The sequence below is a fragment of the Mus musculus genome, chromosome 1 (genome assembly GCF_000001635.26).
Source record: "Mus musculus strain C57BL/6J chromosome 1, GRCm38.p6 C57BL/6J".
Lineage (NCBI taxonomy): Eukaryota > Metazoa > Chordata > Mammalia > Rodentia > Muridae > Mus > Mus musculus.
Window position 1 is genome coordinate 134,575,210 of NC_000067.6, and position 14,411 is coordinate 134,589,620.

Consider the following 14,411-nt stretch of genomic DNA (forward strand, 5'->3'; position numbering starts at 1 on the left):
GAACCGTTTGTAGTTAAGGGTTACAGTAGGGCATAGCCCAATTCTTGAGAAACATGTTTAATTATAAACAGGTATGAACCTAGTTTGTCTTTTGTTTTGTTTTGTGTGTTTTTTTTTTTTTTTTTTTTTTTTTTTTGGTTTTTTTCTTTTGAGACAGGGTTTCTCTGTATAGCAGACCAGGCTGGCCTCGAACTCAAATCTACCTGCCTCTGCTTTTCAAGTGCTGGGATTAAAGGTGTGCGCCACCACTGCCTGGCTAGTTTGTCTTTACGATGGCTTTTCAGTTTAGGATGGAGGCAGGTGCTTCTTCAAAGAGCAGCTATCAAGCAGGAGTCAGTGGTGACATGGGTCTCTCTTGGTTTTTTCTGCAGTGTATTCCAGGGTAGCTCACCTAACAAAGGGGCAATTCCCCTGTCTTTACCTTCCATCTCTGTGCAGGGATGCTGAGTCACAAATGTGTGCCACCTTCTCCAGCCTTGGGTTCCTTGGGTTGTATTTCGGTTGTTAGGTTTGTATAGCATGCACACTTACCATCTTCCCTAAATGTTCTTTGAGACTGAAGTTGTTTAAAGCTGAAGGTTTTGGGCCTCAGTGAATAAGGCTATCTGTCACCAAGCCTGGCAATTTGAGTTCAATTCCCAGAACCCAAACAATGGAAGGAGAGAATGGGATCCTTCTTGCCCATTATTTCCTGAGTGTTCAAGAAAACCAAACTGGTGGCTTGTTGACTCACTGTATGTAATCTTTGCATTCTAGAGGCCAAGGCAAGAGTATTATTGAGTTCATACTCAGTCTGGGCTTGATATTGAGACTTAAAGCAAAACAAACAGGAAAGTTGGCTTTCCTGGGCATATCCTATTAATTTGTACATTTTATTTTTGCACTGCTAAGGATTGGACTCCAGGTCTTTTGAATGCGTGGTAAACTGCATTCTCTGCATTCTCCCATATTTGGATTGTATTTCCTTCCTTCCTTCCTTCCCTTGCCTCCTTCCCTCCCTCCCTCCCTCCCTCCCTCCCTCCCTCCCTCCCTCCCTCCCTCCCTCCCTTCCTTCTTTCTTTTTTTGAGACAGGGTTTCTCTGTGTAGCCCTTGCTGTCCTGGAACTCACTTTGTAGACCAGGCTGGTCTTGAACTCAGAAATCCACCTGCCTCTGCCTCCCGAGTGCTGGGATTAAAGACGTGAGCCACCACGCCCGGCTTTTTTTTTTTTCCCCCTTTTGGAGACAGCGCTTTACTATGTAGCTCAGATTGTCTTTGAAGTTGTGATAGTTCTTATACTTCAGTTCTCCAGTGATGGGTATATAACACCAGTTTATGAGTTAGAATTCTGTTGTTGACAGGATCTCATGAAGCTCAAGCTGACCTTGAACTTCTTCCTGTGTTGCAGAGGTTGATCTAAATTCCAGTGTTGGGGTTACAGGCATGTGCCACACTACTCCTAGTTTTAGGTTTTTTTGCTTGTTTTTTTTTTTTTTTTAAATAGTTGTCTTCTGTTTGTGCTTCTCAAGTCCTTATGGTAATTTGTGTCACCCCAGCTGAAAGGATTGCTAGTCTAGCTTAAAATACTCCCTAAAACAGATTTCTTTGGATCTTAACAATTTTGTTCTGAAGTTTTGTGTTAATTTTTAAAACCTATAAACTGTAAGAATATAGATTTAGGCATCTGCTCTTCCATCTGCTGGCATTGGATTGTAATCCTGTGAATACATAATTCTGATGATGAAAATGAGATTAATATATAAGTAAGTAAATGCAAAGAAAAAAATCAAACACCTTCCATAATCTGGATGACAGTTTCATAGAGTACAATTAGAACAATGTTTCAGTCCTTAATGTTATTTTTTGTACTGTTAGCAAATTAATAAGAATACGCTCTTATTCTGATAAGTTTTAAAATTTATAATCATTATTACCATCATCACCATTGTCAGCTTTTTGAGACCGTATTTCTCTGTGTTGTCCTTGAACTCACTCTGTAAACCAGTCTGGCCTTAAACTGCCTACCTCTGCCTACTTGAGTGCTAGGATTAAAGGCACAAGCCACTAACACCTGGTCAAATTTTCTTAATATCATATGTTCTGATTATATTCTTTCCCTCCTTAACTTTTCTCAGATCTTTTCCACCTCCCTCCCACCTAACTTGATGTTCTCTCTCTTCTCTCTAGCTCTCAAAGAAAAAAAAAACCAAGTAAGACAACAACAAAACCCAAAATAAAACCAAAACCTAGTCCCCAAATACCCGCCAAACCTGGGCCTAGGGTTTGCCTTGATGTAAGGTCAGTAGCTCATGACATTAGCTGCAGAAAATGGGCTCTCCTCTCCAAGCACATATCGATGCACAGAGCTTCTTGGCTTAGGGGTCAGCTTTTTTTTTTTTTTTTTTTTTTTTGTCCCACTTCCCTATCTCATGCTGGGATTTTGTCTGGTTTGCTGAGGTGCCTGTGAGCTCTTCTGTGTAGCATCCTGCTGTGTTTGGGAGGCTCTACTTCTGGATTCATTCTCTACTTCTGGCTCTTAGGATCTTCCCACCTTTTCTTCCTTTATAGATTTCTTGTGAGAAGGGTTTGAGTTAGACATTCCTTTTTGGACTCGGATACGTGCTCCAAACCCTCTTACACTTCAGGCCGTCCCGCTGTGGTCCCAGGGTTAATTACTGTCTGCTGACAGAAGCTTCTCTGAGTTGAGCCAATGTCCCTACCTGGTGTGGCCACTGTGAGTCATAGACTCACAGAGACTGGCTCTGAGGGTCTGGCAGGAAGGAGGCAGAAAGCATGGAGATGTCCTAGAAGAAAGGAACCAGGAGAAGCCTAGGTCTGTCCAGGAGGCTGCAAGGCAGCCTCCTCAAGAATGGTCTGTTGACACCAAGTTTTTAGTTGGTTTGCCTTCAGGGCTCAGAACACTAAATTGTGTAGCTTCTATTGAGCATACTTTCTCATTTTGCTAATTATTAGACCTCAAAATGACGACAGACTTTCTGTAATTAAAAACATCTAATATGTTAAATATATGTTAAATATATGGATACTAATAGTTGGTTATCTCTTGTGGGCTAATTTTTGCTTTTGAACCGTTACAGTTAAATGTGCCTTAAGTGGTTGTTGCTAAGTTAGTACTAAGGAAGATGTTTACTTGCTTTTCAGTCCTCTCTCAGGACCTTCAGTCTTCAGCTGTTTGTCTTCCCAAGGAATACATTTCTGACTGCTAAGGAAAATAATTGAGCCTTTTAATAATACAATTCTCATAATTTCTGTTTTGAAAGAGTTAAAGCTTTTATCGGGTGGTGGTGGTGCACTCCTTTAATCCCAGCACTCCAAGATGCAATCAGGTACAGGTGGATCTGTGAGTTCAAGGCCAGCCTGGACTACAGAGTGAATTCCAGAAACCCAGGGCTATACAGGGAAACCTGTCTCAAAAAACTAACCAATCAACCAACCAACCAACCAACCAACCAACCAACCAGATAAACTTGTAAAAGTAAAGGAAATGACAATAAATCTCAGCAGGATATTTATGTAGAACTGCCTTTTGTAGTCTATAAATTGTTTTATTTTACTTTAAAGAAATATTATTTAATGTATATGAGTACACCATTGCTCTCTTCAGAGACAGCAGAAGAGGGCGTTGGATGGCATTGCAGATGGTTGTGAGCTACCATGTGGTAGCTGGGAATTGAACTCATGACCTCTGGAAGAACAGTCAGTGCTCTTGCTCTTAAAAGAGCAGTCAGTGCTCTTAACTGTTAAGCCCTCTCTCCAGTCCTTATTTCACTTTTTTTGAGACAGGGTAATGGTTTGTATTCCCGCCAGGCCTAGTACTCATGTATAGTCTAGCTTGGGCTCAAACTCACAAGATATCTATCCTCCAGCCTCAGCCTCCCAAATGCTGGCATGGGATTGAGCCATATTATCCCTGGCTTACTATAAATAAACTCCTATTGTTACTCATCCTTGCAATAGGAGTTCTGTTATTCTGTGTAAGAGTGAGTTATGATCCACATTTTGGTAGGGGATAAAAATTTTACCTTTTTTGTTAGATTACCTAGACTTTGTCAGATATGTCTTCGTTCTCTTGATAGTTGAGTACCTAAATAGTGTGTAGTTTGAATTTTAGGTCAGGTATGGTAGTGCATGCCTCCAATTGCAGCAGAGGCAGGAAGACCACTGACTTAAGGTCTATATACATAGCATTCCAGGTCAGTCAGGGCTACACAGTGAGATTCTGTTTCAAAAACAAGAACCAAAAAAATCAACCAACCATCCAAAAGAACCCCCATAAACACTATTAAGTGCCTTTTTATAATGATTTCCTTTCTATAAAGTATATTTTTATTTATATGACTGTGGTAAGTTAAGAGGATAACTTTTGGAGTCTTTTTTTTTTTAAGATTAAAACACAACAAAACAAAATGTGTGTGTTGGTGTTGACAGAAGCCAGAAGAGGCAGTCAGATTTCCTGGAACTGGAATTACAGATGGTTGTGAGCTGCCATGTAGATGCTGGGAATTGAACTCACATATTCTGCAAGAGTAGCACGTGCTTTTAACCACTGGAAATTCTCTTCCACCCTTCATTCTTTCCTTCTACCATGGTGCTAGGGCTCAAACTCAGCTTATCAGGCTGTGCCATGAGCATTTCTACAAGCTGAAATATTTTGCCAGCCTGTAACTTCACAATTTTTCCACTTTCTCATTTAAAACAGTCATACCAGAGGCCAGACTTTGCCAAGGATGATTTAGTTCTTTATGCGTATCTGAATACGTATTTATTTATTTATTTATTTATTTATTTATTTATTTATTTATTTGAGATAAGGTCTCTCTATGTAGTCCTGGCTGTCCTGGAACAATATAGACCTGCATTGCCTTGAACTCATAAAAGTCTACCTGCCTCTTCTCCTCCTGAGCGCTGGGAATTAAAGGTTTGTGCCACCATACGAGGGCCTTGTTTGTACTTGACATTGACGTACCATTTTGCTTGATCTCTCTTCTCTGTCTATCTGTCTGTCTGTCTGTCTGTCTGTCTGTCTGTCTCTGTAGCTACAAAAGGTTTGAAGTGATTGGTATTGATGAAAAATGGTCTTAAGCTATTTTATAAGAACACCTGCTACTCTTTTTTTTTTTAAAGATTTATTTATTTATTATATGTAAGTATACTGTAGCTGTCTTCAGACACTCCAGAAGAGGGCGTCAGATCTCATTACGGATGGTTGTGAGCCACCATGTGGTTGCTGGGATTTGAACTTGGGACCTTCGGAAGAGCAGTCGGCGCTGTTAACCACTGAGCCATCTTGCCAGCCCCTTAAGCTATTTTTTATCTCTCTTCTAATCATCTTGGCAACTTAATGTTTTCCTTTTGATATGTCATTTTGAGAATTAATTTTATTTGAATCTGCAAACTAAGCCTGCATAATACATGCTTATGAAACTTTATCGTGTGTGTGTGTGTGTGTGTGTGTGTGTGTGTGTGTGTGTGTTTCTGTGCACGTGCAGTGTGTACTCCTGTACTTCTGTGGAGGTCAGAGGATAACTTTGGAGAATCAATACTTTTCCTTCTGTGTACCCAGAAACTAAACTCAGGCATTCAAGGCTTGTGTGACAAATGGTTTTACCTACTGAGCCATCTCTGGGCCACATAAAACAACTTTTATATGTTTCTGAGAACATAATCTCCTCACCCCTCCTCAGCATTTCTTATAGCAGAGGCTGGCCTTGCCCAACCCTGATCGTCCTACCTGTGTGCCACAGGAGTGCAGTGCCATACCACAGGAATAGGACATTTCCACATCTTTATGTTTTAGGATAGGAAAGCATGTCAGGAGGCTGGCCAGTCAGCGAATAACCTGTCTATTGTCTTTAGTTCTTAGTGTATACAAGTTTCAGACCACAAGGACAGAACATGGTTCTCTGTGCTGGGAAGGTGACTCAGCAGGTAAAGACACTAGCTGCCAGGCTTGATGACCTGAGTTCCACTCTCAGGACCCATATGTCTTAGCTTTTCTGATACATTATCTGTTATGTTTTGAACTTAACCTTTAACTGTGACCAGTTCCTCCTTTCCTCCCCCATTCTTCCCTCCCTCCCTCCCTCCCTGCCTCCCTCTCTCTCTCCCTGCCTCCCTCCATAGGTTCCCTCCTCACTACTTAACTGGGGTTGAATCTGGAACCTCAGGTAAACCAGGTGAGTGTTGTGCCACTGTACCCAGCCCAGCCCTAGTCCTTTCTGAAAGCCAGTAGCTTTTGTAAAGTACAAGAGAGCAAAGCTCTGAACACGTCTTTCTCTTACTTCGACACTGTGCATCAAGAAGCAGTGTGTTTCCCCCCCCCCCATGACATCTTGTTCTGTATAATTTAACACATCAGTATCTAAACATAAACTTTAATCTCTTTGATTCAATGGAGTATTTTCTGTTTTTTTTCCCCCTACCCAGAAAGAATTTTGCTATGTAGTTCAGGCTGGTTTAGAATTTGTTGCCTTCTTATGGAAGCCTATTGAGCACTTATGTTTATGGTCATGCTGGCACACCTGGGCATGGAATACTTTGTGGTTTTGATAGGGTCTCACCCCAGGCTGGCCTTTGCTGAAGATGACCATGAACTTCTGATTCTCTTTGTACTTCCCAGGTGCTGGGATTATAGAGGTCATCACCATGCCTATTTTATTGTTATGCAGTGTATGCTGGACTTGTATGTGTGCTGTGTGCTTGCTGGTGCAGGCTTCTCTGGAGACAAGTTTGCACTGAGATGACTTCTGGGATCTGCCTCTCATCACAGGGGTTACAATCAGGGTAACTGTGCTCAGCTGTGTTCTTTTTTCTTTTTTCTTTTTTTTTTTTTAAATTCACTTTACATTTTGATCGATGCCTCCTTCTCCCAGTCCTCCCTCATTTCTCCTTCTCCTCTGAGAGGGGGAAAGACCCCATCCTGTGTACCACTCCACCCTGGCACATCAAGTCTTCAGGAAGAGTCTCAGGAGGCAGAGGGTACAAGGCGCTCAGGAGAACTGGATCCATAGACAGACAACAGAGTTAGGAATGGCATCTACTCCAGTTGTTTGTTGGGGGACCTCCGAGCTGCACATCTGTAGTTCAGCCCATGTATGCTCTTTGATTGGTCCCCTTTTAGGGGATCCCCCAAGCATCCCCAGCTTTTGGCTCGACTCCCGAGGGTCCAGATTAGTTGACTCTGGTCTTCCTATGGAGTTCCTATCCCCTCCAGGTCCCTCAGTCTTCCCCCCAGCATTTTCCCAGTGGTGGGCTGTGGGTCTCTGCATCTCTTTCAGTCAGCTAGTGGGTGGAACCTCTCTCAGGACAGTTATCCTAGGCTCCTGGCTGCAAGCATAACAGAGTAACTATCATTACTCATGTCAGGGATTGGTGCTTGCCCATGGGATGGGTCTTAAGTTGTTGCCAGCCATTGGTTGGCCATTCTCGCAGTCTCTGTTCTGTTTTTGTCCCTATATTTCTTGTAGGCAGGACAAATTTTGGGTTGAGGGTTTTGTGGGTGAATCGGTGTCTTTTATCCACTGGGAGTTCTCCCTGACCACAGGAGGTGGCCACTTCAGGATGCATATCCCCCACTGCTGGGAGTCTAGCTAGAGTCACCCTAATAGCTGTCCCCCATCTCAGGTCTCTGCAACATCCTAGAGACTCACCCCAGCCACTGATCAGCTCTCTGGCCCCCTGGCCTTCTCTCCTGTCCCTCCCTACACCTGATCCTGAGTTCCCCCAACATCCCCCATCCCCCTTCCATCCCCTTCCCCACCCAGTTCCCTTCCTCCCTCTGTCTCCAAAGGCTATTTTATTCCCCCTTCTAAGTGAGATTCAAGCATTGAATCTCATGGGCCTTCCTTCCTTCTTGTTTAACTTCTTTGCATCTGTGGGGTATATCATGGGCATTCTGTACTTTATGGCTAATATTCACTTATAGTGAGTACATACCTTGCATGTCCTCTGGGCCTGTGTGTCCAGCTTTTATGTGGGTTCTGGGTATCTGAACTCGGGTTCTCACAGCTGCAGCACAGTAAGCACTTTGCAGGGAACTACTTACCAGCTGCTCCAGCCTAGATTTTATGTCATGGTGGGGATTAAAGCCATGTCTCTCTCTGTGGTTGCGCGTGTGTGTGTGTGTGTGTGTGTGTGTGTGTGTGTGTGTGTGAGAGAGAGAGAGAGAGAGAGAGAGAGAGATGGTTGGTTAGTCTTAGTTGTCAAACTGAAAATCACCTGTATGATAGGACTCTAGGCATGCATGGGGGTGGGTTATCTTACATTAAGTGGGGAAAAACCATCTTAATTGTGGGTAGGACCATCCCCTGAGGTAAATCTTGGACTGTATACAGTGAGAAAGTGAACTGAGTAGTGGGCTGCATTAATTTCTCTCTGCAAACAGGATGTGGTGACCAGCTGCTTCAAGCTCCTGCTGCTTGTACTTAGGGCCTATACTCATAAATTGTGGGTTGATGAGTGGAGTGGGGTGGGATGGGGGAATGCGTGTCTCCTGCATGTGCAGACTTCTCAGAATTGGACTTCGGACCTCCCAGTTGGATTTGTGGGTCTACAGGAACTTCCAGTTTGTTCTGGGTGCTGGGATCTATGCTTAATCCTTATGATTCCACTGCAAGCAAGCATTCTTAAGTGCTGAGTCATCTCTCTAGTCCAAGAGTATTTTATTGAAGCAGCAGGACAGTAAAGTAAGCTCGACAGGAGTGAGCACTTCACCATCTGAGACACATCCCCAGCTTGAACACACCTCTGTGTAGGAAATTAGAGGGTAGGCTGTGAATCTCCTTGAGTTAACATTCTCATAATCTAATATACTATTTAAGTATTTTGGATTGTATTTAAATCAAGTAAAGAAGAAAAATTACCAGTCTTTCTTTCCCTGTCAATAAAAGTCTATCTTACACTGTTTGTCTTTCCTTGCCAGTTAAAGTACACACTGTAAAAATCACTGTAGCCACCAAGTGCATGAGTTTTGAGCCTTGGTGCTTAAGGCTGTGTGCATGCACAGTCACTGTCTAGAGCTTTCACTATTCCAAAGTGAAGTCCGAAAACAGCATTTTATCCTTTCAGGTGCACCCTTATTTTAGGTATTAAAGTTATCTTCCTGTTTCTTTCACATTTAGGGAATAATTTATACATAATTTTCTTTTAATGGGCTGCACTCAGCATCTTCCCACATTAAGCAAACATTCTATCACCAAGCCACACCCTCCCTTTTTATTTATTTATATTTATTTATTTATTTCTGGCTTTACCAGACAGGGTTTCTCTGTATGTCCCTGGCTGTCCTGAAACTCACTTTGTAGACCAGGCTGGCCTCGAAATCGGCCTGTCTCTGCCTCCCGAGTGCTGGGATTAAAGGTGTGTGCCACCACGCCCTAGGTACCTTCCATCATTCTCTACATTTTAAAAAACGATCTGTTTAGTATTTATATGTGGGTGTGGTTGCATGCAGGCCACCGTTCATGTGTGGAAGTCCATCCTCTCCTCCTCTATCTACCGCATGGTATATAAAGACCAAACTCAAGTTTTCAGGCTTGGTGGTAAGCACCTTTACCCACTGAGCCATCTCGCCAGTCCCTCTACTTAAGTTTTAAGGTGGTCTCTTACTGGATGTGAGGCTAATCAAGTACACTAGTTGGCCATTGCATTCCACCTTCCTCTGCTGCCCCTGCTGTCGTTGTGTAGACACACACATGCTTGTCTGTTTCTAGGGGTCTGAACCCATGTTGAAAAGTCGCCAACTTAGGTAAAAATGATTCTGAAGTATCTCTACAAAACAGTATAATGCCAAAATATTATGCCGGATGTACCAGTGTCTTGGGTGGATTTACATACTTGTCATTTTCTTGTAGAAAACTGCACCACTCTTACATTTTGTTTGATAATTTGTTAAATAATTTCAAGTGTTAAGTAATTATATCTAATAGCTCTTGCTTTCCCCTAGGATTGGCAGCCACCATTCGCTTGTGATGTCGATAAACTTCATTTCACCCCGCGGATCCAGAGGCTGAATGAGCTGGAGGTAGGTTGTGTCTGTGTTCCATTCTTTGATGATGAGTCTGCCACTAACTAATGTCACAGTCTTAGTGAAATGAGAACATGGTCCATAATGATAATCATGGCACAGAAAGCTGGCAGTATGTAGCAAGCCAAATCTCATTAAAGGTACTGACTTATGTCTGTCTCCTCTTGTCTGCTAAGTAATACATATGAGTTATCGTATCTTTAGATTATAATCAATGGAATTTTAAGTTTTGAAAATAACTTTTTGAAAAGAATGTAGTAGGACAGGTTTTATATCCCTAATTTTCTTTTACACTTAAAACTTTCGTTTAATTTTTAATTTTTAAGCATTTTATTTATGTTTATGGATGTTTTGTCTGCATGTATATCTGTACCATAGCATGCCTGGTGCCCTTGGAGGTCAGAAGGTAACATCACATTCGTTGAGTTACAAATGGTTGTCAGCAGCCCAGAGAAGATTGTGGCCTAATTACACTGCTTTAGAGTGCACATACAGTTTTTGCTCTTGTATTTTAACTTTTTGGTTTCTATACTGTAGAAAGTGGTTTTTTTAAATGATTTCTTTCTTTATACTTTATGTGCACTGGTCTTTTCCTTGCACATATATTAAGAGCCTGAAGCTGGAGTAGTTACTGAGTTACTGGCAGGTGTGAGGTGCCATGTGGGTGCCGGGAATCAAACCTCAGTCCTCTGGAAGAGCAGCCAGTGCTCTCTAACTGCCAAGCAATCTCTCCAGCCTACAGAAAGTTTTAAAGTGCAGATGGTTTAACTGTCACAGCATTTCTTTTTCTTGCAGAGGACTCTGGTTCATTTTCTTTTTCTTTTCTTTTTAAAAAGTTTTATTTATTTATTTTATGTATATGAGAACAGTGTAGCTATCTTCAGGCACACCAGAAGAGGGCATTAGATCCCATTTCAGATGGTTGTGAACCACCATGTGGTTGCTGGGAATTGAACTCAGGAGCTGTGGAAGAGCAGTTGGTGCTCTTAACCACTGAGCCATCTCTCCAGCCCCTCTGGTTCGTTTTCTAACTATTTATAACTCCAGTTCAAGAGAATCTTGATGCTCTCATGTCCTTCAAGGCATTTGGCATGCATGTTGTACACATTTATATATGCAAACAAAACATTCACACACATAAAATAAATATTAAAAATAGCACAAGCTAGAAAATACTAGGTTTTTGATAACAGAGTCTGTCTATGTCAATGTTTTACACATTCCTTTTTCATTTTTAATTTTTGAGACATGTAGCCTAGGCTTGCATGAGATTTACTATATAGTATATAGTCTAATCCAGCTTCTAAACTGGCCATCCTCCTGCCTTAAGTTTGAAAGTGCTGGGATTACAAGTAAGAACCTTTCACCTCTGGTTTTGTTTTTTTTTGTTTTTGTTTTTTGTTTTTTTGAGACAAGGTTTCTCTGTGTAGCCCTGGCTGTCCTGGAACTCACTTTGTAGACCAGGCTGGCCTTGAACTCAGAAATCTGCCTGCCTCTGCCTCCCGAGTGCTGGGATTAAAGGCGTGTGCCACCACCGCCCGGATGTGGAGCTGATGATTAAAACCAAGGCCTTTACATGGTAGGGAAGTGCCTCTACCAGTTGAACTTCATGTCTGTCTGTCTGTCTGTCTTTTTCTCTTTCTTTCTCTTTCTCTCTCTCTCTTTCTCTTTTAATTAATTTATTTTATGCATATGAGTACATCACCATTTCTCTCCTCAGACACACAGAGGGCATTGGGATTCATTACAGATGGTTGTGAGCCACCATGTGGTTGCTGGGAATTGAACTCAGGACCTGTATAAGAGCAGTCAGTGCTCTTACCACTGAACTATCTCTCCAACCCCTTGAACTTCATTTCTGTCCCTTAAGCATTTTATTTTAGCCTATTTTCAAATTTGTAGTTGCATGTAAAGGTATAGGTATTATTCAGGTGTGGTACCAGCTTTAGAGGACATAGAGGTATAGAGGACAGCTCGATCTATGTAGTGAGTTCCAGGGATTGCCATTGGGATTTGAATATGAATGAAACGTGCCATTTTTTCTGTGATTTTTTTTTTTTTTTAAATGCCATAGCAGTAGTAGTTGGGTCTGGTGGTGGCACACACTTTTAATTCCAGCGCTTGAAAGGCAGAGACAGGAGGATCTCTTGAGTTTAAGGCTAGTCTGGTCTATAGGCCTGCAAGGACTTGAGGGGAAATAAAAGGTCACTACAAGCCATTTCTTATTTTAACCAATAGCATTAAATTGTGCCTATAGTGATTCTTAGTTGAGACATTGTTCAGAATGACTTCATTCTGTATGCTTTTGCCTATGTCTGTGTTGTATGCATTAAATATTTTGAGTGACAATCTTTTAGTAATTATATTTTTTCCACAGAATAATAAAATATAGGAATCTTAAGCAGTGTATGTAACAATATTTTCCTTAGACGCAGACAGCACATACTTTTAAAATACAACTTAGGCAAGCAAACACTTTTGTACTTAATAATTTAATGAATAGAAGTTAGTTTTGTTTTTAGTCTTAAGGGTGAAAAGGTAACTCAGGCTTTAAAGCAAGACAGCACCAAGTGCAGAGCTGTGATGTGCCAGCAGTGTAACCTCTCCCCCACCCCCTTCGGATGACCTTGTTCACGGCCACAGGGAAAGCCTTAGGTGAGGTTAAAATGCTTTTCTTTGACATTTAGGCCCAAACACGTGTAAAATTGAATTTCCTGGACCAGATTGCAAAGTATTGGGAGCTACAAGGAAGTACTCTGAAGATTCCCCACGTGGAGAGAAAGATCTTAGACTTGTTCCAGCTAAATAAGGCAAGTGCTGGGGCAGCTATTTCTTTTTATTTTTTTTATTTTTCTTAACAACCTTAGAAAGAAGCTACTTGTTTGAAATTGGTAAAATGAGATTTTTTTCTTGTTGTTGTTATAAGTATCAGAGCTTTACCTATGTAGTTTGTAAGCTTTCTTTTATAGAAGAGTTTGTTACAATTTATCTTTCACTGCAAAGGGTCCTTCCCATTTTAGTTTAAATCAGGAAGAACCTAAAGCTCAGGGAAGTTGAAAAGACGTTAGCTGCAAAGGCTGAGCCTCAGTCCAGTTCTGGGTTCCACTTCATTTTACCACACACGATGGCATTCTTGCTGCCTTTTTTTTTTAAATAGAGACTTTTTAAGGGTAACAAGGCAGGACCAAATATGGGGGCTGTCCTTAGTTCAGATGTAATTGTCAGACATCGTCTTCTCTGGGAAGTGAGAAGGGGCTTTGAGAACCAGTGAGTGACTCTGGACTGACCACACTGTCAAAGGTGCTGTTCTTATTATTTACCTTCAAATTAATAGCTTAGCTGGAAGTTTGTTGTGTGTTTTGTTTTCTTTCTTTTGACCTAAGAAGTAAAAAACAAAAAACAAAAAACAAAGCAACTATAACAAAAGTATAGCTGGGAGTTTTGTTCTTAGAATCTTACCTAGGTGTGAGGGAATTAGAAGTAAATTTCTCTAATTTCTTCTTCTTTCTAATTTTTATTTATTTTTTTGCTATTATTAACAGTTAGTCGCAGAAGAAGGTGGGTTTGCAGTTGTTTGCAAGGATAGAAAATGGACCAAAATTGCCACCAAGATGGGTTTTGCTCCTGGTAAAGCTGTGGGCTCACATATCAGGGGACATTATGAGCGAATACTCAATCCATACAATTTGTTCCTGTCTGGAGACAGTCTGAGGGTGAGTATTGGAGCTACCTTCTCCTGTTTTATTTAGCTGCTTATTTATTGGTACATTGTCTTTGCAATGTTTAGAAAAACATTGTTAAATGATTTTTTTTTGAGAAAAAAAATCCTAGGACTTTGGTTTGGGGAGCAACTGTATTTAAAAGTTTGTATCAGAATGAATAAGATTATAAAGGAAATACCTTTTTACGGTCAAATACAGCTAAAATCTGTATTTAAATCACTACAGAATGAAATACTCTATTAAAAGCATCTCTCCCTGGTTGTCACATGAAAGTGTAACCTGGGAATTAACTGGCCCAACATTTGTCTATTGAGATTTCCAAGGAAGTTGTCAGATAGAATATTTAATAAAGGGGAAGAACTTAGTGCTGCAAAGCACGGTCCTCTCCCAGCTGTTCCTATCTGCAAGCCTCTTTGTTTGCAGGCAGATGCTCTAAAGCCCTCCCATATTTTTCAAGGCTCTGGTAGAAAGGAGTGTCTTAATCCATTCTTTTGAGATACTCTAAATACTGGGGTAATAAGTCCTGTAACTTCATTTCTGTGCTGTGGAAAGATTGAGGATACAGTTTCTCAGGTCAAAACAAACATGAAAATTGTACCCTAATACTATAAACTGGCAACAGTGCAATGCTAAATCTTAAATCATGGCGTTTTTTGTTTTCTTT

General features: G+C 41.2%; 1 protein-coding gene across 4 annotated transcripts in view; it reads left to right on the forward strand.

Moving 5' to 3' along the window:
• Kdm5b (lysine (K)-specific demethylase 5B) overlaps window positions 1-14,411 on the forward strand; it is a 72,701-nt gene that overhangs the window by 15,032 nt on the left and 43,258 nt on the right. For 2 of the 4 annotated variants that reach the window (NM_152895.2, XM_011248090.3), the window contains 3 exons: window positions 9,945-10,022; window positions 12,713-12,835; window positions 13,568-13,738. In NM_152895.2, the coding sequence (NP_690855.2) occupies window positions 9,945-10,022; window positions 12,713-12,835; window positions 13,568-13,738 (372 nt within the window). Of the gene's footprint in view, window positions 1-6,129; window positions 6,178-7,905; window positions 8,766-9,944; window positions 10,023-12,712; window positions 12,836-13,567; window positions 13,739-14,411 lie in introns of those variants that run through there. The other 2 variants (XM_017312617.2, XM_017312616.2) reach the window with 2 other exon arrangements.